This window comes from Dreissena polymorpha, unplaced genomic scaffold (assembly GCF_020536995.1).
Source record: "Dreissena polymorpha isolate Duluth1 unplaced genomic scaffold, UMN_Dpol_1.0 chrUn008, whole genome shotgun sequence".
NCBI classification, from domain to species: Eukaryota; Metazoa; Mollusca; class Bivalvia; order Myida; family Dreissenidae; genus Dreissena; species Dreissena polymorpha.
The window spans coordinates 485,135-509,974 of record NW_026273322.1 but is presented as its reverse complement, the minus strand read 5'-3'; the positions used below and the strand labels follow the sequence as shown (position 1 = coordinate 509,974).

The 24,840-nt window shown below is 36.5% G+C and overlaps 2 protein-coding genes and 1 long non-coding RNA gene across 8 annotated transcripts in view; 2 read left to right on the top strand and 1 right to left on the bottom strand.

The window, feature by feature from the left end:
• LOC127863435 (lysosome membrane protein 2-like) overlaps positions 1-24,840 on the top strand; it is a 56,032-nt gene that overhangs the window by 5,855 nt on the left and 25,337 nt on the right. For 3 of the 4 annotated variants that reach the window (XM_052402963.1, XM_052402965.1, XM_052402966.1), the window contains 6 exons: positions 538-682; positions 1,135-1,347; positions 6,344-6,435; positions 7,074-7,123; positions 9,065-9,134; positions 15,855-16,036. In XM_052402963.1, coding sequence (XP_052258923.1) covers positions 538-682; positions 1,135-1,347; positions 6,344-6,435; positions 7,074-7,123; positions 9,065-9,134; positions 15,855-16,036 — 752 coding nt within the window. Of the gene's footprint in view, positions 1-537; positions 683-1,134; positions 1,348-6,343; positions 6,436-7,073; positions 7,124-9,064; positions 9,135-10,847; positions 11,027-15,854; positions 16,037-24,840 lie in introns of all 4 variants that reach the window. The other variant, XM_052402964.1, reaches the window with a different exon arrangement.
• The window catches only part of LOC127863440 (uncharacterized), a 66,855-nt gene that overhangs the window by 21,415 nt on the left and 20,600 nt on the right, over positions 1-24,840 (top strand). Inside the window, exons 6-7 of one of the 3 annotated variants that reach the window (XR_008041055.1) lie at positions 14,895-15,103; positions 15,248-15,386. The gene's annotated coding sequence lies outside the window, so the exon portion shown is untranslated. Of the gene's footprint in view, positions 1-14,812; positions 15,104-15,247; positions 15,387-24,840 lie in introns of those variants that run through there. The other 2 variants (XR_008041053.1, XR_008041052.1) reach the window with 2 other exon arrangements.
• Positions 6,308-24,840, bottom strand: part of LOC127863442 (uncharacterized) — a 29,904-nt gene continuing 11,371 nt past the window's right edge. The window contains exon 3 of the long non-coding RNA XR_008041057.1: positions 6,308-6,426. This is a non-coding gene — a long non-coding RNA (uncharacterized LOC127863442). The remainder of the gene's footprint in view (positions 6,427-24,840) is intronic.

Here is a 24,840-nt window from a genome sequence, read left to right as displayed (position 1 = left end):
GAACTGGATATTTAATTTATGAGAGCTGCCCTTTTGCAGACGACATTTTAGCAGACGACAAATTGCCCAGCATGCAAAGGGTTAAGCTCAGAACCTGGCTCAATTTGTGCTTTTTGTTTCCGCCAAACAGGACAATTCTAGCCAGTAACATCGGAGGGTTAAAGGAAGGCTCATCTGAGCAAAAAATCAGTTAATGCCAAAAGTGTCTTCCCTGATCATCCAGTTTAAAGTGGAGAGGAAAATATTTAACGACACTTTATGCAGATGCAATAACCCTTTGCATGCTGAGAAATTTGTTGTCTGCTAAAATGTCGTCTGCTGAATTTATAAAATTAGCATTTTTTTAAAAGAATATTATCAGAATAGCAAACAGTTTGGGTCCTGATGAGACCCCACGTTCTGTGGCGTCTCATCTGGATCCAAACTGTTTGCAAAGGCCTTTAAAATTCGGTTCTCGCACTGAAAGGGTTACACTTTTTTTTCCCATAGCAAAGCTCATATACAAATGTTTTATTACCTGTCCCATTCCTATTGCAGTGAGAACCGTCACAAGATTAATGTGACCTTCCATGACAACAATGGTACAGTGACATACCGCGAGGACAAATACTACATCTTTGATAGGGACCTTTCAGTTGGACCAGAGACAGACACGTTTACAACAGTCAACATCCCTCTCATGGTAAGCTTATTAACATTACTAGAATATCCTGGTTAGTTTAAACCTATTTATTTTAGCTTGATTGCATCTGAGTTCATTTCCTGGGACTAGAACTAGTACTTGGTGTCTCTGGGCAAGATTGAAGGAAAGCGCACAGTTGGGATTGAACCTGTAACCTTTCGGTTGCCAGGGATGACATTTTCCGCTTTTATGGAATTTTGAGTTTGAAGGAAGACTCTTCTTGATGAAAATCCAGTTTAGGCGAAAAGATAAGCTTGTGTGGACTGCACAGGCTAATCTGGGGCGACTCATTACGCACATGCATTAAACCCCCTATTCATAGAGCGCGGCTTATTTGTATTTAGGGCTAGTCCTGTCAGTGTCACTTTTGTGTAAATAGAAAAAAGGTTTCTACTTGATAACCTTACAATATATTTGAGTATTATGTTAAAATGTTGATTAATCTCTTTTAGGTGATTGCCAACATCGTGAAACGGGAATTCTCTTGGCTGCAGAAGTTAGTCGACTCGTTGCTGGACTGGGGAGAGACAGATGTGTTTATGACCCTGTCTGTGAAGGACCTGGTGTGGGGGTATGATGAACCCCTAATTAACAAGACCATTGGTGTTCTAAAGGAGCTAGGCTTCCCGCTTAAGATTGACGACCATTTTGGGATCTTTGTTGGGGTAGGTATTCTGCTGGCTGTGTGTTTGTAAACAAATTGGAGCTTGATTCTTTGAAAACCAGGCTCAATGCATGTGAGTGAGGTGTCGTCCCAGATTAGCCTTTGCAGTCTGCACAGGCTAATTGGGGAGAACACTTATCAACTTTCACCTTTATGGAATTTTTTCTTTCAAAGGAAGTCTCTTCTTTAAATAGAATCTAGTTTAGACAGAAAATGTAGAAAATGCAGACTGCACATGCTACTCAGGGATAAAACTTGCACGTACATTAAGCCCTGTTTTCCCAGAGACTGGCTCATATATAATTTAGTATCAACCAGCTTTAACCCTTACAATGTGGGAACCGAATTTTTAAGGCCTTTGCAAACAGTTTGGATCCAGATGAGACGCCACAGAACGTGGCGTCTCATCAGGATCCAAACTATTTGCTATTCTGATTGTATTCTGTGAAAAAAAATGAAGAAAATGCGAATTTTATAAATTCAGCAGACGACATTTTAGCAGACGACAAATTTCCCAGCATTCAAAGGGTTAAATGTGCTCAGTATTGTAAGTATGAAGCTGTGTTACTCAATACTGATGTGCTTTATTGATGAGATACAAATTACAATTTTGAACATGTGTTGCAGTTTTATTTTTAATAAGGGTTCAGTAATAACAAATTTTTAAGACAGAATCTATGTTAATAAAAATATGGCTTATAATTATGACCAGTTTCCACGAAATGGGAGTCTGATTGTTTGACTGTTGACAATGTTGTTAGCACATTGTTATCTTGAGATTACTTAGAGCTACCAACTTCATAGTTGGAACAGTTTAAGAGGAAAGGAAGAAAACTATAGCTTTTAGGGTTGTCACATGGGCTTGCAAGATGAAAGTGATGAGGTACTTTTAATAGTCAGTTTGAGGGCAAACAAGTTTTACAAACATCTCTTGTTATATTATGGATCAGTCTAGACAAGTTTGTAGATTGGGTTGTTTACTTAACATAATATAAAAAAATCTGTTATTTGAACGTGTCATGGGAAAATGGGTCTGTGCCTAATGCGACCATTTTAACTCCAAACCAGCCAATGCATCAGCGCATTCTGGTCAGGAGGTATGATGAACGCTATTGAGCCCATGAAAGAATGTGTGACCTTATAGCAGACAGGGAAACTCGTGACCAGACTGGGCTTATATGACCTATTTTCGTACGACCAAGCTCATTTATCAATGGATAGATAAATCACAGTGTTCGACACTAATGGGAGTCCGGTAGTCCGAGACTTGTGGAAATGAGACTCGGACTCCTCGTTTTTGTGTCAAGGAAGCTTGCGGACTCCTTCAAAATCATCAGTGAATTATAAAAAAATGCCTTTGTTTATTTATTCGTTTCGCAAAATCTGTGCACAAAGAAAATTTTACTCAGAATAGTCATTGTCGATCACTGTCTATAAAAACTTTTAGTTTCATTTGTTTATTGTCACATTTCAATTGTAATTATTTAATATTCACCCTCTACATTATCATACCGCAGAAGGAAGTTTTTAATACCAAGTCATGACCTCACACTTTAACCACTGCTTGAGAGCTGAAGAGTTCTTCTTTACAAGGAAGATTATAGACAGCTGGTCTATTGTTAGTGAGAAGTCTTCAATCAAAACTTAGTGATGTCGGAAGCATATAGAAAACAAGAACAATATCATTTGTACTATGCACTTGAATAAGTATATTTCTGTTTTCCTATGAAAACCCTGTCTGGTCAACAAGTTTGTTGTCAGAAGGTGCATTTTTATGCTCCCCGAAAATTTTCTAATAAAATATTTTTTTAGGTGATTATTAACACATAGATTGACAAAGCACATCATCGGGGAGCATCCATCAGTTTCACTGATATTTTTGTTTATACTTATTATTGTATTATTATGCTGAAAATACTTTGTCAATTTTGTAGTGTATGTAAGCAAAAAAAAAAGAAATTCCATTTAAGAGTTTTAATCAAACGACTTGGAAAGCAAAGGACCCCAGTCTATTAACAAAATTGTTCAATAAAAACCCTTTTTACAGTGCTCTGTCATAGCTTACACACATGCGCCTAGCAAGAGTCCATATTAGATCAAATGAGAACAACTTGCTTACAGTGAGCTTTTGTGATTACATTTTGCTGATTGTTTATCATCGTTCCTGCATTGTCTGTTGTAAAAATGCACATTGTTAACACTAGAGACTTATGTCGTCTGCTAGAATAAGTCCCATTAAGGACCGATCGCTACATTTCCCCCTGATTCTGAAAACTTCTCCCTATTTCTTAAAACTTCTCCCTACTGTGAGCTGAGGGATAAGTGACTTCTCCCTAAAATCTGAGCCAAGCTAGAGCCCTGGAGAGAATATATTTATTTCCAGTATTCATGAAACATTGCAAGAAATTGGTCTAAATGAAAATTGGGTAAATTACAAAAATGTGTTCAAAACCTAGGTTGCTTTGTCGAATTAAATAAAATGTTTCTGAACTTTTCAGAAGTTACATATTTGCCCAATCCTCACGAAACTTGATCAGAACGCTTTTTCTAATGGTATATCTGCTGAGTTTGAAAACAGTTCAGGTCTACTGAAAAATATGAGTGCCAGTGGGCCAAGACATTTTCCTTATGTGGGTGTTATGAAACTTTGTGAACAATCTAGCAATCAAATGTTTTGCAAAATCATAATGAAACTATCACAACAATTGTGCTCATGATATTTCAACTGAATTTGTAATTGCTTCAGTCTGTGCCAAAAGATGACTTAAGGTGAAAGTAGTTTAGTAAGAGATTATATAGAAGTCATTCTTGTTGATCGTTCGGCTCGTCCGAAGTTTAAAAAAGTTTTTTGAAATAATCCCCTGGGTTGATAAGTGGCTCTCCCTGAGGGTTTCTTGCTTTGTATGTTAGGAGCAAACACTTTAAAAATGTCTACTCTAAAACCGCAAGGCCAAAAGGTTTGGTTTTTGGAATGTATCATTTTAATTTTTATTCTGGGTTTCTACCAATTTTTTTAAAATATCGTCCCACGGGGAAAAACTGGCCACGCCCAATGATGAAAAAATGTATGAAGACTTAAATATTAAAAAAAGTTTTCTGTCAAAACGTTAGGGCAGGGAATTAGTTTTTGTTTAGAATTGAATTCTGGTCCTTTAACAACTATGTTAAAATCATCCCTCTTGGGTTATAATTGACCCTGCGTTACTTGTTGTATTATATATATTTAGTGAAAACTTTGAAAGTCTTCTTTTCTGAAACAGCAGTGCCAAGAGGCTTGTTATTTCGCATGTTTAGTCTTATAGTAGTCCTGTGCTACAGTTGTTCAAATTATGCCCCCTTAGGTAAAAACTGGCCACAGCCCAGGACTGAAATTATTGATGAAGACTTGTGTAGTTAATATAGATAACTTACGCTAAACAGTGTCTAATCACTATAAACAATCATCACAATACCTGTAATTGTTTACACAATGCACATTATACAGTCCCAATGCACTGAGGATGGGAATGACTGTGAATCAGTTGTGCATAAACAACCCCATGCCACTAGCATTTGATAATGTCAGGGTCTTTGTTGCGTTTTTTGGCTTTGTTTTACTATGTTAACAATTATTGGGAAAATGTATAAAGCAATGAGCTTTAATGACCAATCCTGAGGATCAACAAGCAAGCATATATATAAATGCATTATAAACAATAATATTTTTATGTCCCCCACAACTATAGTGGGGGACATATTGTTTTTGCCTTGTCCGTTGGTTTGTTTGTTTGTTTGTTTGCCCCAACTTTAACATTTGCCATAACTTTTGCAATATTGAAGATAGCAACTTCATATTTGACGTGCATGTGTATCTCATGGAGCTGCACATTTTGAGTGGTGAAAGGTCAAGGTCATCCTTCAAGGTCAAAGGTCAAATATATGGGTCGAAATCGCTCATTTAATGTACACTTTTGCAATATTGAAGCTAGCATCTTGATATTTGGCATGCATGTGTATCTCATGGAGCTGCACATTTTGAGTGGTGAATGGTCAAGGTCATCTTTTAAGGTCAAAGGTCATATTTATGGGGACATAGTGTTTCACAAACATATCGCTTGTTTAAACTTACAGTAATTAACTTAAATATTAATCATGGCATTTGTTAAAAACTTTTTTGCAATCTAAAATAACAAATGACAACAAATATTGAACAGCAGTCACTTAGAAATTCGATCTGAAACAAAAAATGCAAGACGATTTATCAATTTATCGTTAACATGTGTTATTACCCCCAAAAATACAGTTTATAAAAAGTGTCATAAAAATTTGGACTACATGAAGTATGATGGGACTCCTAATTTTCAGAAGAAGAGGGAGTCCAAAGAACTCCTTACTTAGAATAGTTAGTGTCAAACACTGAAATCATAATAATGATGCTAACATTTCATTACATAGAGGATATTTGTAGATTTGGTGAAATATTGATTTTAATTCATGGGTAATCATAGATTTTTTTTCTATGATCAGGAGTGAATTAAAATCTATATATTCCACCTTTCTAAGATCACGAGTGAATTAAAATCTATTATATTTCACCAAATCCAACACATCTTTATTTGTGTGCCTGCAAATAATTATTTGTGTAGTTTTGCTGAAATAATGAAGTTGTAACATCATGCAAAACAGCGTCATTTCACAGTATAACAGTGAAAATTATCGATAATTTTCACTGTTTGAAACAGTGAATTATCATTTTTAATTCACTGATATTTCTCTACAGACCACCGGAAAGCATGAAAATAAACTGCGATCTTTATTAAGCTATGTATTGCAATGATCACCCTTTTACCGCATGTACACATTGTGTAACCTTTTGTAACTCATATATCAATTCTTTGTTATGCCATGGGTTTCTTATTTTTTGTCAACCATTGAACAAACTTCAGTTTTTTAATTGTCTTCATAATAGAAATACGTACATGCTCATCTCATGTTGTATAAATCTGTGTTGCCTGCAGACCAACAACTCCGACGATGGCTGGTACAACATCAAGACTGGGGCTGGGGACCCAAGCTCCTTTGGACTCATCAAGAATTGGAACTGGAAAAAGTGAGAAATCATTTCATCCCGGTTCTGGGAAAATGAACCTTAACCCTTTGAATGCTGGGAAATTTGTCTTCTGCTAAAATGTGGTCTGCTGAATTTCTAAAATTAGCATTTTCTTTGATTTTTTTCAAAGAATACTATCAGAATAGCAAACAGTTTGGATCCTGATGAGACGCCACGTTCTGTGGCGTCTCATCTGGATCCAAACTGTTTGCAAAGGCCTTCAAAATTCGGTTCCCGCACTGAAAGGGTTAATGCATGTGCATAAACTCTTGTCCCAGATTAGCTTGTGCAGTCTGCAATGGCTAATCAGGGATGACACTTTCCACTTTTATGGTTAATTTCGTTTAGCTTAAGTCTCTTCATAGCAAAAATCAAGTTTAGGCCAAGTGTCACTTGTGTCTTTTATTGTATTTTTCGTTGTCAATGTGTGTGTGAGTTGATGAATCATAGTTCTTTCAAACTAAAGCCAAAATTTGTAGTATCATTAGTTGTTATTATTGCTAAAAGATTAATATTAGATATGTGAAAGTGGGGACATGAATATGTTTTGAAAATAAAATCTGTTTTTTGACAAATTACCATACACATACCCCTTGTCATAAATAAAAAATAAATAAACTTCTGTTGTCTTTGTATAGTGTAGTGCCATACTGGACCACACCTTCTTGTAATATGGTGAATGGAACAGGTATAAAGCCCTTTTATACCTTGTTTTTTATGCACTACTTCGAAGAAGAGGGAGTATATTGTTTTGTACATGTCGGTCCGTCCGTGAGTCGGTCCGTCCACCAGATGGTTTCCGGATGATAACTCAAGAACGCTTAGGCCTAGGATCATGAAACTTCATATTTGCATTGATCATGACTGGCAGATGACCCCTATTGATTTTCAGGTCACTAGTTCAAAGGTCAAGGTCACAGTGACTCGAGACAGTAAAATGGTGTCCGGATGATAACTCAAGAATGCTTAGGCCTAGGATCATGAAACATCATAGGTACATTGATCATGACTGGCAGATGACCCCTATTGATTTTCAGGTCACTAGGTCAAAGGTCAAGGTCACAGTGACTCGAAATAGTAAAATGGTTTCCGGATGATAACTCAAGAATGCTTACGCCTTGGATCATGAAACTTCATAGGTACATTGATCATGACTGGCAAATGACCCCTATTGATTTTCAGGTCACTAGGTCAAAGGTCAAGGTCACAGTGACTTGAAACAGTAAAATGGTTTCCTGAGGATAACTCAAGAATAATTAGGCCAAGGATCATGCAACTTCATAGCAGTCTTCGAAATTAGCACACGCCCGATCGCCCGTGGCGAGTAAAATTACTGCCGGGCACATACAAAAATTCACGTTTGTGGCCCGCCGGGCATGTAAATTATTGAAGCCAATTGACAGTTTATAAAAAATATCGTAAGCGGTTCTTGATATTTGCAGATCTATTTTTCAATTTTGCGAACAAACACCTTGCCATAAGTTGTAAAACAATGAAATTCGATTGGTTTAACAACACGCACCTGCTTGCACTCGTCATCGTTATTGTTTTTGACCGATGCAGTTCGGTCACATTCGGTTCTTATCGACGGTTTCTCTTGACATTAATGGAGAAGATGCTTTTTGAATCGATCATTTCAATCAAGTAATACGCTTCTGTTTTTGTCAATGTAAACAAATGTCATTGTCGACATAGAGGCAGTATCTTAGGTATGTTGATGGGGCTAAGCCCGATAAAGCACTTCCAAAATAGAAAATTGACAATGATTTAGAGAAAAAGGAAGCCAAGAAATGGTACGATGACACCAGAGAGCGCTCTTTTTAAGAGCACTGGTGTAACGATCGACCGTCTTAATTCTAGTGATTGATTAGCTGTAATTGTATTCACTACTATTGAAACAAATGTTCTGCTTTACTATGTGAAGCATGTAAGTGTTAAAATGTTGTGATTTGTTATAATTTTGGTTAAAAAAGTTTGGGCATGTAAAAAATATGTTGGGCATGTAAAAATTCTTAAGTAACTGGCACGACTGGCATGTAACTTTTCAAAGCTAATTTCGAAGACTGTCATAGGTACATTGATAATGACTGGCAGATGACCCCTATTGATTTTCAGGTCACTAGGTCAAAGGTAAAGGTCACAGTGACAAAAAAACGTATTCACACAATGGCTGCCACTACAACTGACAGCCCATATGGGGGGCATGCATGTTTTACAAACAGCCCTTGTTGTGTTTCAAATTTCCTGCAATTTTATAAAAAATAAAGAAAAATTGTCCTTTTCCAGATCTTGAAATTGTATGTAATAATATGTACTTCAGTCTTTGACATAATTATTTTTGCCCCAAAGTATATCTTTGAAACACATCATGCAAAAATGGGTCTTATGACATATGTTGCAAATATGCAGGCTGGTCTGGACTTATGCTGGCTATATATTGTAAGACCCATTTTTGCATGACATGGCAGATATATGCCAGTAATTTATAAATTCATAAAGAAATGGAGTAAACCCTGTTTGAACTGCAAAATAAGTTGTTAAATATACATATTACAAGATTATGATATAAAAACATTTCTAATTAAATTCTGCTTGATAATTAATAATTTATAAATTCTTTGTTTCACAGATGGTACCATTTTCCATCCATTTGTCAAAAAGTCTGATGTGATTTACGTCTTCTCAACTGATCTATGCAGGTACAGATTATTTCATAGGGCTTTCATTAATGGAAGTTTAGGAGTTATTTACTGTACATTTTCTCTTCAGCACTTCCAAAATGCAGTCATGAAAGAATAAAAACTTTCAGATCAAGTTTTAGACTTGTAATAGCCATTACTTTGAATTTAGGACTTCTTTGTTGCAAATGTTATAAATCAAGCCATTCTTATAATTATAATTCAAGGTTTACATTAAGCCTTGAAGAAAAACACTACACAAGTGAACAGCTTTTGTAGCTCACCTGAGCTCAACCTGCTCATGGTGAGCAATTGTGATAGCTTTTGTTTGTTGTGCGTTATCCGTTGACAACATTTGCCTTGTGAACATTGTAGAAGACGCATTTATTGCCCAATCTTCTTAAAAACATGCTTAGAGTGTTTTTACTGATTATATCTCAGCCGAGAGTGAAATTTGGTAAAAAAGAATAAAAAACTAGGTCACTGGATCAAATAAAAGAAAAACCTTTTGAACACTCCATAGGCCACATTTATTTGCCAATGTTAAAAAAAAATGTCAAAACATTTGTCCCTATGAAATCTCCATCAAGTTTAAATATGGGCCACAAGGAATCAAAAACATGGTTGCTAGGTCAACATAAATGTTTATGAACACTCTAGAGGCCACATTTATTGCCCTTTTATCTGCATAAAAATGTTCTGGACATTTTTAGCAATGATATTTCGGCTACTTTTGAAACTGGTTCATGTGGAATCAAAAACAAGGTGACTAGGTCCAATTTTTAGAAACATTTGAGAACTTTCTAGAGGCTACATTAATTGCCTAATGTTCATGAAACATGCTCACATCAAGCTTATTAATGATATCGCAAATGAGTAACAAACTGGGTCTTGTGGGGACATAAACTAGGCTTCTAGATTAAATCCAATAAAAAGTTTGTGAACACTAGTTACCACATTTATTACCATGACTTAACAAAGAGATCGTAATTTTGCCGCTTCGTGTCAAAAACCAAGATACCGCATTTATTGCCAAGTCTTCAGGAAAGTAGATTTTGTAATTTTGCCCAAAGGTGTCAAACACTAAGTAATTAGGTCAAATTAAAGAAGAGGTTATTGAATACTTTTGATGCCACATATAATTACCCAATGTTCAAGAAACTTGATCTGAACATTAATTTTGCTCTAACGATTTGTATACCGTGTATGATATGATTCCAGTCTATTGAAAACCACCATGAGGCAGGACAGTTTCCTTTTATGGCAATAGTAAAACCATTTGAACACTCTAGAAATCACAAGTCACTTATCCTTATCCTTTAACTTGCTAAGAATATTTAAAAAATATTGTTTTGTTATGATAACGTGACCGGACTTAAACATGATTGTGGTTTGTTAAAAATAAATATGGGTGCCAGGTATTGGGGCATTTTGATTGTGAAACCTATTGAACACTACTTTCTTAGAACAGTTAAATTTCTTAGGATCTCAGATGAGCGTCTTAGGGCGTTTGTTCTCTTGTTTTCCTTCTTCAGCAGGGGTCTTATATAGGCCCCTCAACCTAAAAAAGGCCTTCCCCTTTCTCAGTTTTGTTTATGCTTTTTCCCTCCGAAAATGGAAGGCTAGCGGCTGTGCCAAAATCAGGACAAAAGCCCTGAATACTTAGTAAACAATGTCAACCCTAGTTGTAAAGCTTCATTTTCCTGCATTATACCTCCATGCATATCTTTCCAGATCTATATACTTTACCTACGCGCACATGACCTCCCAGCAAGGCATTGACCTGTACCGGTTCGCGTGCCCGCCAGAGGTGTTCATGGATCATGTGCATAACCCTGATAACCTGGGCTACTGTACCCCCTCCAATAACTGCCTTCCCTCTGGCGTGCTCAACATGGAAAACTGCCACGATGGTACAACTGGAGTCTTGGTCTGGAAAAACTGGGCTTAATGGATGTTTGTTAAGTATTGTCTCAGATTTGCCTGTGCAGTTTGCACAGGCTAATCAGGAACAATACTCTCAACTTTGACAGTATTTTTTGTTTACAGTAAGAAACTTCTTAGTTACAAATGCAGTTTAGGCGAATTGTATCGTCCTTGATTGCCTGTGCGATCTGCACTGGCTTATCTGGGATGACACTTTACGCACATGCATTAGGCCCTGTTTTCCCAGAGCACGGCTTACTCAGTCTCCCTTCAGACTTTATCCCATATTTAACGTTTTCCATCCTGCTTAATTGAAACTGCAATAACAGTTGACCTCAAAACTTTCACCCATATCTAAAGTGGGATTATGGTTCAGCTATTAATATTCATCGTCAGCTGATTTCTGTTAAAACGTTTGCCTTATTTTCAAGAGAATATATTGAAATGAAACAAGTTTGTATCTGGTAAAAATTTCTGAAAGAAATTCTGATTTTACCAAAATTCTACCTGATAGCTGCATTTTTATTTAAATTTCAATGCAAACTAAGCTTCAGAACATTGATTTTAGCTTGAGTTAGAAATACAAATCCTTTAGGACTAGACCAGTGTTAAACTATATGTAGGTATACATTGTAAATCTTCTGAAAATCTGCAAGAAACATAAACAATAATTAAGTAAATAGCCACAAAACTTACAATTTTTAATATTGTAAAACATATATATTTTTAAATCCCCTTTGAAGAAGGCAGCATATATAAGTAGTAGTCACAATTTCTGTCTGGATGTCTTACCGTCTGTGTGAAACTTCCTCTCTCACCAATGACTTCATGTTTTGACGGATTTTCAAACAATGTGGCACAAATGTCAACCATCAAAAGATGATGTTTGGCAGGTAACTCCAGTCTCCCTACCTCATAGGTCAAGGTTATACTAAAAGATCAAATGTCAATTGGTCATAGAAAAGCTTGGGAATTCCTGTTGCAGCCAAAACTTTGCCATAAATTGATGTTTGTTTTTAGCTCATCTATTTTTTGAAAAAAAATTATGAGCTATTGTCATCACCTTGGCGTCGGCGTTGGCGTTGGCGTTGGCGTTGGCGTTGGCGTTGGCGTCGGCGTCCGGTTAAGTTTTGCGTTTAGGTCCACTTTTCTCAGAAAGTATCAATGCTATTGCATTCAAACTTGGTACACTTACTTACTATCATGAGGGGACTAGGCAGGCAAAGTTAGATAACTCTGGCGTGCATTTTGACAGAATTATGTGCCCTTTTTGTACTTAAAAAATTGCAAATTTTGGTTAAGTTTTGCGTTTAGTTCCACTTTTCTCAGTAAGTATCAATGCTATTGCATTCAAACTTGGTACACTTACTTACTATCATGAGGGGACTGGGCAGGCAAAGTTAGATAACTCTGGCATGCATTTTGACAGAATTATGTGCCCTTTTTATACTTAGAAAATTGACAATTTTGGTTAAGTTTTGTGTTTAGGTCCATTTTATTCCTTAAGCATCAAAGCTATTGCTTTCATACTTGCAACACTTACTAACTATCATAAGGGGACTGTGCAGGCAAAGTAATGTAACTCTGACTGGCATTTTGACAGAATTATGTGCCCTTTTTATACTTAGAAAATTGAAAATTTGATTAAGTTTTGTGTTTAGGTCCACTTTATTCCTACAGTATCAAAGCTATTGCTTTCATACTTGCAAGATTTATGAACTATCATAAGGGGACGGTGCAGGCAAAGTTATGTAACTCTGACTGGCATTTGGACGGAATTATGGGCCCTTTATACTTAGAAAATTGAAAATTTGGTTAAGATTTATGTTTTGGTCACTTTACCCCTAAAGTATCATAGATATTGCTTTCATACTTGGAACACTCACAAACTATCATAAGGGTACAGTAAAAGGACAAGTTGCATAACTCTGGTTGTCATTGTTACGGAATTATGGCCCTTTTTTGACTTAGTAACTTTTAATATATGGTTAAATTTTGTGTTTCGATCCACTCGAAGTATCAAGGCTATTGCTTTCAAACTTCAAATACTTACATGCTATCATGAGGTTACTGTACCTGGCAACTTGAATTTTACTTTGACCTTTGAATGACCTTGACTCTCAAGGTCAAATTATTAAATTTTGCTAAAATTGCCATAACTTCTTTATTTATGATTAGATTTGATTGATACTTTGATGAAACTACTCTTACCTGACATACCACAATAGACTTCACCCAAACCATCCCCCGTGCCCTCCCCCCCCCTCCCCCCCCTCCCCCCCCCCCCCCTAATTTTTTTTTTTTTTTTTTTTTTTATAAGATCATCTCACAAATGACCACCACACCCTCACACTATACCCCCACCCCACCCCCCCACCCCCCCCCCCAAATTTTTTTTTTGATTTTTTTTTTTTTTTTTTTTTTTTTTTTTTAAGATCATCTCACAAATTATCACCACACCCTCACACTATACCCCCCCCCCCCCGATTTTTTTTTTTTTTTTTTTTTTTTTCGCTTTTTTGGAAGATAATGTAATAAATGTCCACAACCCCACACTATACACCCCTCTTCACTCCACTCCTCCCTCCTTTGTGATTGAAAATGAGAGTCCCTTCACCTTTAAAAAGAAAATAGATGAGCGGTCTGCACCCGCAAGGCGGTGCTCTTGTTTTTACAAATAACTTTGCACTTAAATAAACCATCATAAGACTATGTGTTGCATGTAAAGCCCATCTTCCCACGTCAAAGGTTACACACGTGTCTTTCCAGCAAAGGTGAAGGTCAAACTTAAAGGTCAAAAGTAAAATTTGACCATAAAACATTCAGAAATTCCTGTCTCACCCATAACATTTCCCATTTCTTGATGCATTTAAAAATAGTTCAAAGATGAGCATTTAATGTACCGATACTTGCTAGTATGAACATGTATTTAACGCAATAAAATAGCAAACTATGAATTCTTTGTTTGTTCATTTCCGATTGTTGTTGTCTAACACCTTCCATTGTTCGTTAAACTTGCAATAAGGTGCATCACACTTTAAAGCGTTTAGTATTTGTCACAGTTATTTTACTGAGAAGGGGTAGTACCATTGCGGAAGATAATTGAACTGTTAATTGGCACTGAAAACATTGTTTAATACCGGTTTACAAGGTGATTCACCCAATAACGCAAATGTAATGGTCCGTTGCCCTCAGGCATGCACCTGTCATGTTTTATGATGTTAATCTGGTTGTAAAACTCCATGATCGAAGTGTCATTAGATATCAAAAACAGGACCGAAATTTGGTAAATTAGCGCTGTTAAATATACTGTCCGAAAACTTAGAGACATTAATTATGGACGAAAACTCGTGTGTCCAAAAATTAAGAGTCACGAAAAATAATTATTTTTGCTAAAAAAGGGGGTGTCCGAAAACTAAGAGTGTCCGAAAACATAGAGTAATTACGATAAGTGAAATTTTGAGACATATGCGACATGTTTGGATATCTGTGCCCTAATGACACATGTCTTGTTATTTTGAAGCCTTGATGGAAAGTTAGAACCATTTTCCCACTTTAACTTCCCTCCTGCTTTTTCAAAACTGCCACGCCAGGAAACTAATTCCCTTTGAATTAAATATTTTACTTCCTTCCCTCCATTTTTTGCAATAGAGGAAACTGTTAAGACCTTAGCGTTATATAACCTTCAGTAAGATCCTGATCAAAACTATTTATTATGCCCCCCTTCGAAGAAGAGGGGGTATATTGCTTTTCTCATGTTGGTCGGTCGGTAGGTCGGTCGGTCGGTCCGTCCACCAGGTGGTTGTCAGACGATAACTCAAGAACGCTTGGGCCTAGGATCATGAAACTTCATAGGTACATTGATCATGACTTGCAGATGACCCCTATTGATTTTGAGGTCACTAGGTCAAAGGTCAAGGTCACGGTGACCCGAAATAGTAAAATGGTTTCCGGATGATAACTCAAGAACGCATACGCCTAGGATCATGAAACTTCATGGGTAGATTGATCATGACTCGCAGATGACCCCTATTGATTTTGAGGTCACTAGGTCAAAGGTCAAGGTCACAGTGACCCGAAATAGTAAAATGGTTTCCGGATGATAACTCAAGGACGCATACGCCTAGGATCATGAAACTTCATGGGTAGATTGATCATGACTCGCAGATGACCCATATTGATTTTGAGGTTACTAGGTCAAGGTCAAGGTCACGGTGACCCGAAATAGTAAAATGATTTTCGGATGATAATTCAAGAACGCATATGCCTAGGATCATGAAACTTTATAGGTAGATTGATCATGACTCGCAGTTGACCCCTATTGATTTTCAGGTCACTAGGTCAAAGATCAAGGTCACGGTGACCTGAAATAGTAAAATGACTTTCGGATGACAACTCAAGAACGCATATGCCTAGGATCATGAAACTTTATAGGTAGATTGATCATGACTCGCAGATGACCCCTATTGATTTTGAGGTCACAAGGTCAAAGGTCAAGGTCACGGTGACCGAAATAGTAAAATGATTTTCGGATGATAACTCAAGAACGCTTTTGCCTAGGATCATGACACTTCATAGGTACATTGATCGTGACTTGCAGATGACCTCTATTGATTTTCAGGTCACTAGTTTAAAAAGTACATATGCAACTTTTAAACAAAATCTTGACATAAATAAAAAAACAACCTGATGAGAGCTTATGGCCACATACTTTGATTAATATTAGAAGAAATGTTTATAATTGGCACTCACAATACAAGTCATTCCATAGTAATTATTATAAGCACACAAAACACAATTCAATTTTATTTGCAGGTCAATTTACTTTACATTCTATAGCTTTGAAACGCAACATGGTATAGATGTATTGCGATTCACAACGCCAGTGTCAGTATTTGCAGGGTATATGCAGAACCCAGCAAACCTTGGCTTCTGTTTGCCTTATACTGACTGCGTAAATAGATCCGGGCTTCTTCTTGTACAGAATTGCAAATTTGGTAAAATATTTCCTGACATATTTCACCGATACCTTCATTCTCCTACTTGTAATCAGAAATGTTTACTTAAAACCAAACTTATATAAAACAGAAATATTTGTGTAAACACCTTTTTGTCATTCAACTTAAATACTTATGAGGAATAAAACTGTTTTAACATATTAACAAACATGTGAACTTGCGCACCTTTATTTTTTAATTCGGATATTTTGAAACATAAGCAGAGTTTAATACTCTTTTTGAGTAAAAAGTAGATTTTTTTTAAATTTGTGTCATGCATGATTAAAAAAGTATTTTTGCAAGAAGAATGAATGAGGTGTATAATGAAAATCTGGACCAAACTTGATTTAGGTATGAAAGTTGGATTATAAAATAACGGATCAATATAAAGTGGATCTGCAGTAGATAATTTTGTTTTCAAAATTTTTAGCATGACGGAAAAGCTATTTTTACGCAAATACAACATTGGCATTTTTATGCTCCCTGTAGGGTGGCATATAGCAGTTGAACTGTCTGTCAGTCCGTCAATCTGTGCGTCTGTCCGTCAGTCAGTCAGTCAGTCTGTGCATCCGTCCGAAAACTTTAACGTTGCCCATAACTTTTGCAATATTGAGGATAGCAACTTGATATTTGGCATGCATGTGTATCTCATGAAGCTGCACATTTTGAGTGGTGAAAGGTCAAGGTCATTCTTCCAGGTCAAAGGTAAAAAAATACAATCCAAGGGAAGTAATAAGCTTTAAAAGGGAGATAATTTCTTAACCTGCCAAATGATATATTGAAATTATATTTCAAAGCGGCGCAATAGGGGGGCATCGTGTTTCTGACAAACACATCTCTTGTTTCTGATTATTACTTTATGTTTAATTGTTTTCTATGATTTTTTTAAACAAAACTTCATCAAGTCATGTGTGTTCCTGTCGTTTCTGAATATGGTCATTACTCCATGATATTTTTGGGGAAAACATTAACGCTGCCTGCGTGGTACAGAGCTATCTATGATTAACCATTTTTATGCCCCCGGTATGGTGGCATATAGCAGTTGAACTGTCAGTCCGTCTGTCTGTATGTCCGTCCGAAAACTTTAACATTGGCCATAACTTTTGCAATATTGAAGATAGCAACTTGATATTTGGCATGCATGTGTATCTCTGCACATTTTGAATGGTGAAAGGTCAAGATCATCCTTCAAGTTTAAAGGCCAAAAAACAAAATCCAAGGGAAATAACAACCTTTAAAGGGAGATAATTTCTATTTTATATCATTTGGCAGATACAGATCAATTTCACAAGGGAAGTCATATTTTTTTAAGGATATAATAAAAAGCAAATTTTAAGGTCAAAGTCATCCTTCAAGGTCAAAAATCAAAAAATAAAATCCAAGGGAAGTAATAAGCTATAAAAGGGAGATAATTTCTAAATCTGCCAAATGATACATTAAAATTTTATTTCAAAGCGGTGCAATGTGGCTGACAAACACATCTCTTGTTAATATGTTGGAATGCTATGTAAGGAAGTTATACATTGGCTTTACTGGTTTTAAAGAGGCAACAAGAGTATGTTACATAAGAAATGTCAAGTTAACATGATGGTAATAAACTTGGTTTTGGAAAATCATGTTTGTCAAAGTTTAGTCACAATTATGTGTTTTCTGCTTTTTCTCTTGTATTGTGAACTAGTTTTTAGTAAAATGCACTTTGTTTAAACACCATTTCACTTGACTTAACAAAACATTTGCAAACTATCTTTTGACAGATATTTATATCTACAAATATAAATCATCAGATATGTGAATTTATATTGAAAACATTATTAAATTAATATGATGACTTTGTTGTTATATAATAAACACATGAAGTAAACGTTTTCATATTAAAAATATGTGCAAGGCTCTTATGTTTTTATGCCCCCGAAGGAGGTTATATAGTGATCGAACCGTCCGTCTGTCTGTCTTTCTGTCTGTCCGTGTGTCCTTCTGTCACACTTTGCATTAAGGTTTCGCGTTTAGGTTTAGAAAAATGCTCATAACTTCTATGTCCCTTCAGATAGCAACTTGATATTTGGCATGCATGTTTATCTCATTTTGCTGCACATTTTGAGTTGTAAAAGGTCAAGGTCATCCTTCAAGGTTAAAGGTCAAATAATTGGCGTCAAAGGGGCGCAGAAGGGGGCATTGTGTTTCTGACAAACACATCTCTTGTTCTTAAATATGTTTAAACGCAAGGAAATCTAGTGGAGTATTTATATAATTTATAACATTGAAATGGACATGATTATCATGTCAGCAATACTTTTAAATTAGAACTTTGTTTCCTTTATTATCAGTCAACCTTTGATTTACATGCGATGTTACTTTATTGCTCATTGAAATTGCAAACATATTATACTTGCAAGCTGTAATTGGCAAGTGTTCCCATATCTTGATTAATTTCAACTGTACATAAATGACACATTATTATCAGTCACCTGCTGTTAAATGATTGCAAATTATCTTCAAGTTGGTTACATAAGTTATTAAAAATGGACAATCAATATCAAATGAAAGTGTGCTTAATTTTGACATGTGGAGGATTTATAAATTCATAACCTATAATATCTTTATCTTTGAAACAAAGTGTAAATTTTAGCTCTACTATACTATCCTGTCAATTGTTAGTTTTACCCATTTGTTTTGAAGTGTATTTTCATTCAAGTACCACCCATGAAATTTATTATCAATATGTACAGGACTTTACATAATAACCATAAAGCTCTTTTACATTGAACAGTAAACACAGTAAAAATATGCACTCTTAGACGAACATCTTGTCTCGTTTGGTCCCAATTTTCTGTATGTTTAACGGTTTTACAAATTACCTTTTATGCCAACAGCACTACTGATGATCTGTAGAATTATATATACCTAGATGACATGTTTCATTTAACATCACTCTTCCTGCAAAGCTTTAATAGTTGCATAGATATGAACACTCCAACACACCTCCATCACCTGACCCCATTATGACCTTTAGCTACTTTTTGATTTGGACCAGTGTTCTTCTGAAGCACAGGCAGCCAGCGTTTTCGCCGGTTACATTCAATCTAGATGCCGGCTTCTTTCCCAAAAATATCAATTGAAGTGGTGCTAAAACAAGCGTTTTATTGCTAGTAGCCGGCTACTTTGAAAATATAACTGGCTTCTTAATTTCTTGCGGAGAACACTGATTTGGACTACAGCTTACATCAATGCTTAGATACATGCCTGTATGGTATCATAATCTATGAGCATTCTCAATGCACCCATATCATTTGACCTCATTCTTGACTTCGACATTGACCTTCTTTAGACTTTGATTAATTCAAAAGGTCCATAAGCTTTGCTACCTGTATGGATAATATCTATGAATATTAAAACTCAGCACACCCACATCACCTGACCATTAATGTAATTTTGGACTAAGACTTATTCAAATGGGCCAATAAATCTGTACTGACCAAGTACCCACTGGGGCATGAGTGTTTACTGAATGCAACATCTTGTTTGTTCTTGTTTTTAGCTCACCTTAGCACAACATGCTCATGGTGAGCTTTTGTGATCGCCTTTTGTCCGTTGTCCGTCATGAGTTTTTCGTTGTGCGACATCAACATTTGCCTTGTTCACTCTCCAGAGACCACATTTATTGTCCAATCTTCATGAAATTTGCTCAGAAGATTGGTCTCAATGATATCTTGGATGAGTTTGAAAATGGTTACGTTTGCTTGAATAACATGGCTGCCATGGGGCAGGGCATTTTTCCGTATATGGCTAAATTATACGGCTATTATAGCAAAATCTTGTTAACTCTCTAGAGGCCACATTTATTGTCCGATCCTCATAAAACTTGGTCAGAAGATTCATCCCAATGACATCTTGGACGAGTTCGAAAATGATGTCGGTTGGTTGAAAAACATGGCCCCCTGGGGGCGGGGCATTTTTCCTTATATGGCTTTAGTGAAACCTTGTTAACACTCTAGAGGCCACATTTATTTTCCGATCTTCATGAAACTTGCTCAGATGATTTGTTCCAATGATATCCTGGATGAGCTCTAAAATGGTAATCTTGGCTTGAAAAACATAAATCCTCCACATGTCAACATTGATATCTTGGACTGCAAAAAAACAGGTCATTTCTTTTTATCTCAGGTGAGCGACTTTGGGCCTTTCAGACCCTCTTGTTTAGCTCATATGAGCACATTGTGAGCTTTTGCGATCGCCTTTTGTCCGTCGTCCGTGCGTCGTTCGTCGTCAACATTTTGCCTTGTGAACACTCTAAAGGCCACAATTCTTGCCCGATCTTCATGAAACTTGGTCAGAACAATTGTCCCAATGATAACTCGACTGAGTTTGAAACTGGGTCATGCTGGGTCAAAACTAGGTCACTAGGTCAAAAAAAAGGAAAACCTTGTGAACACTGTAGAAGTCACAATTGATGCCCAATCTTCATGTAACTATGTCAAAATGTTTGTCTAAGTGATATGTTGTTTGAGTTCAAAAATGGTTTGGATCAGTTGAAAAACATGACCGCAAGGGGGCAGGGCAGTATTCCTAATATGGCTAAAGAGAAACCTTGTGAACACTCTAGGAGTCACAACTCTTACATTATACATTGATATCTTGGATGAGTTTGAAAATGGTCCAGATTGGTGAAAAAACAGGGGAGCGGGGCAGTTTTCTCTATATGTATATAGTGAAAACATGTGAACACTCTAGAAGTCACATTTTTGTTCTAATCTTCATGAAATTTGGTCAGAACATTTGTTTGCTAGGATACGACGGTTGAGTTCGAATATGGTTCGGATCGGTAAAAAAAACATGGCCGCCATGGGGGGGTCTTTTTCCTTATATTTATAAAGTTTAAAAAAGCTTGTGAACACTCTAGAAGTAACATTTATTGTCCAATCATCATGAAACTTGGTCAAAACATTGGTTTTATGGATATCTTGTCATGATATCTAGGCCAAGTTCCTTTATGGTTGTAGTCTGTTGAAAACATAGTGTAACCTTGTTTACACTCTACTAAGAAATTACCAATGTAAACGTTGAATGAAATTTATGCATATTATGATATTCATGATCTTCTTGCAGTCATCTGAATATTAATTCTGCCGATAAGAAATACAGTAAAATTGCCAAACATTTAAAAAAAATTTTTTGTTTCTTTCTGAAGAGGATTATAATGTTGATGATTGGTTGGGGATGAAGTGCAAAAAACATATTTTGCCATCTGCAAACCTTTATCAAATATTCTCTAGCTCGCTTGGCGTGGGTGCGCTTGTGTGTGGGCGGCATGCTCTTTTCTCTGGGAACTGAAACGAGTTACAGCCTTCTACGACTGACCGACTGACGTAAGCAACCGACAAACTCCTCCTCTTCCGCTTCTGACAAATGCACAACAATCACACACCACAGACTATACACAATCATCTACAGATTACCACCACGGGAGCCGGAACACACATGTGTGGCACTCACATACACATCACTCTTTATGAGTGGTGGGTGTGGGTGTTGTATGTGTGTGTTCTGGGTCTTACTTTCTGGAAGGTGATGGGGTGTGGGTCGTGTTTGGTGTCTTGCATATGAGTAGTGTGCAAGACGCTCCGCGTGATCCACACCACATCATCACCACACGGTATAGGGCACATTAATGTCTTATTAGCCAACGTGCACTGAACTCTCCAAAAAATAAAAATTATTTGGCGAATACCCGGGTCAGCCGGGGTAAATTTGACCTACTTCGGCCCAAAATTAATCTTTCGCCCCCTGAAAGGTCACAGGGGCAGGTCCATCTAAAATGACTCTGTGAAGGGGCGTGGGACCTGTAAATAAACTCTGAACAACAAAAACATACACACACTCACATCAAAGACCTTCAGACTGATAAGAGTGAAACACAAATGGTTATGGCACACAGTTTATGGATGTCAGGTTGGTAGTTTTGGTGTGATTATCAAAGATTTTTGTTTTAAAAAGGGTCGATTGTTGTTTCAATTGGAAATAGCATTGCAAGGTGAGTCTGAAAATTGTTCCAGTTTGTTTAAAAGCAAGGCCCTGAGGTGGGTAGCAGATTTCTTTTTATTGCTATAGTGAAACATTGTGAAATCTCAATAAGTCACATTTTAGTTCAATCTTAATGAAACATGCTTAGAACATATCAAGGGGTTAGAGCCAGAACGAATCAAGTCCATTTTTCAAATAGTAGAGAAAAACGCAAAAGAAGGTTTGACAAACTACAACTTTTATTTGAATATGAATATTAGCATAATATTATGTTACAATATTAGGTAAAAGTATTGTTATGGCATTATAAACATATCACAGAATTGCATACAATATTTAATGCTTTTGTATTCAAAATAGCACTTACTTCATTATGGCATAAAGGTAAAACATATATATTTTCTGTGTGCCACTGTGTTAAGTGCACTTGGTGCTACTTAGCATAAGAATAGTACCCTGCTTTTCCTATGCCATACAGGTCTAAGTGCCCTTAAGGCAAAACAGCCCTGTGCCATGCATCTATTTTGAGAGACTGAACGATACATGTGCACTTAGCACAAGTTCATATTAATATTCATAATACGAGATATTATTATACAGAAGTAAATCATTATTTCCTTTTGCATTCTAGATTTTAACAGGACATACACATGTAACAATACATATATTTCAATCAGTATGGACTTCACAATGGAAGAAAGTCAAGATTCAGATTTTCTATTCCACATTTGAATCTTCACTTTCTTCCATAGTATCTGGTTCTGGAAGACTGTCCCTAGTTGTCTTATCAGATGGAATATCCTTGAAATACTGGTCATATTCATCAGAGCAAAGTGATAGCAGGTTTTTTTTCTTTGCTACTGTAATTGGAAGTTTGGCATCATACAAGGGTTTTAAGTCACATTTTATAGAAGGTCCTTTCCTTGAGGATTTAATTAGTTGCACACACTGAAAACTGGTGTCATCGAAAGTGCTCTTAAAAACACACGCCCCGGATCACTTTTTTGCAGTTTTATCCATGTTATTTTTGTCCATAAAACATTTTGTCCACTTACATTTACAACGTTTAATGGTAGTACATATTTGGCTACATGATTGATATCTAAAAAGTCATAGTATTTCATGGGCACTACAACATACGGATTTCTTTTTCGTTCAACCTTCACAATTGTTTCTCACTGGCTTGGTACATATACCGATGTACGTTTCTTTGCTCGTTCTATCGAAGCATGTACACTATCACAACTCCATCTGGGTATGTCCACTTTCTAAATACTTTTGTTCAATAGTGTCTCTATGTTTTTACATTTCTCTTAAGCATCAATGCAACAGTAACAACCCTATTTCGATTTTGACCACAACAACAGTCAGAATAAAAACAGACATTCTCGACTGTGATAGGAAGAGATTTCATGTAAGTCAAAAGACAAGTTCCCTCTTCAGAAAAGCCCCATTTTCCTTCAGTTTCATTCCACAAAAACCATGTCGAACTTGCGTTTTGTAAAAAATAAAAGGAAAGATTGTAACAATTGAGTTTTCTTTTATAATAAACTTTACTCACAAGAGAACATGGAATCGGTAAAATAGCCTCTTGATCAAATGTTGCAACATGGTATGACTGGTCTTGTTTTGCACAAGACTTATCCAACTTCTTTTCATCTCTAGCTCTGTTTTTTTCTTTTGATATGGTATTCAAAAGCAATTTTCAAATCGGTGGTTAGCTTGCCTGCTATCTCCTTATTTCTATACACAGCGCACGTCTGAAACTCTCCAGAGACCACATTTATTGTCCAATCTTCATGAAATTTGGTCAGAAGATTGGTCTCAATGATATCTTGGATGAGTTTGAAAATGGTTACGTTTGCTTGAATAACATGGCTTCCAAGGGGCAGGGCATTTTTCCGTATATGGCTTTATACGGCTATTATAGCAAAATCTTGTTAACTCTCTAGAGGCCACATTTATTGTCCGATCCTCATAAAACTTGGTCAGAAGATTCATCCCAATGACATCTTGGACGAGTTCGAAAATGATGTCGGTTGGTTGAAAAACATGGCCGCCTGGGGGCGGGGCATTTTTCCTTATATGGCTTTAGTAAAACCTTGTAAACACTCTAGAGGCCACATTTATTTTCCGATCTTCATGAAACTTGCTCAGATGATTTGTTCCAATGATATCCTGGATGAGCTCTAAAATGGTAATCTTGGCTTGAAAAACATAAATCCTCCACATGTCAACATTGATATCTTGGACTGCAAAAAACAGGTCATTTCTTTTTATCTCAGGTGAGCGACTTTGGGCCTTTCAGACCCTCTTGTTTAGCTCATATGAGCACATTGTGAGCTTTTGCGATCGCCTTTTGTCCGTCGTCCGTGCGTCGTTCGTCGTCAACATTTTGCCTTGTGAACACTCTAAAGGCCACAATTCTTGCCCGATCTTCATGAAACTTGGTCAGAACAATTGTCCCAATGATAACTCGACTGAGTTTGAAACTGGGTCATGCTGGGTCAAAACTAGGTCACTAGGTCAAAAAAAAGGAAAACCTTGTGAACACTGTAGAAGTCACAATTGATTCCCAATCTTCATGTAACTATGTCAAAATGTTTGTCTAAGTGATATGTTGTTTGAGTTCAAAAATGGTTTGGATCAGTTGAAAAACATGACCTCAAGGGGGCAGGGCAGTATTCCTAATATGGCTAAAGAGAAACCTTGTGAACACTCTAGGAGTCACAACTCTTACATTATACATTGATATCTTGGATGAGTTTGAAAATGGTCCAGATTGG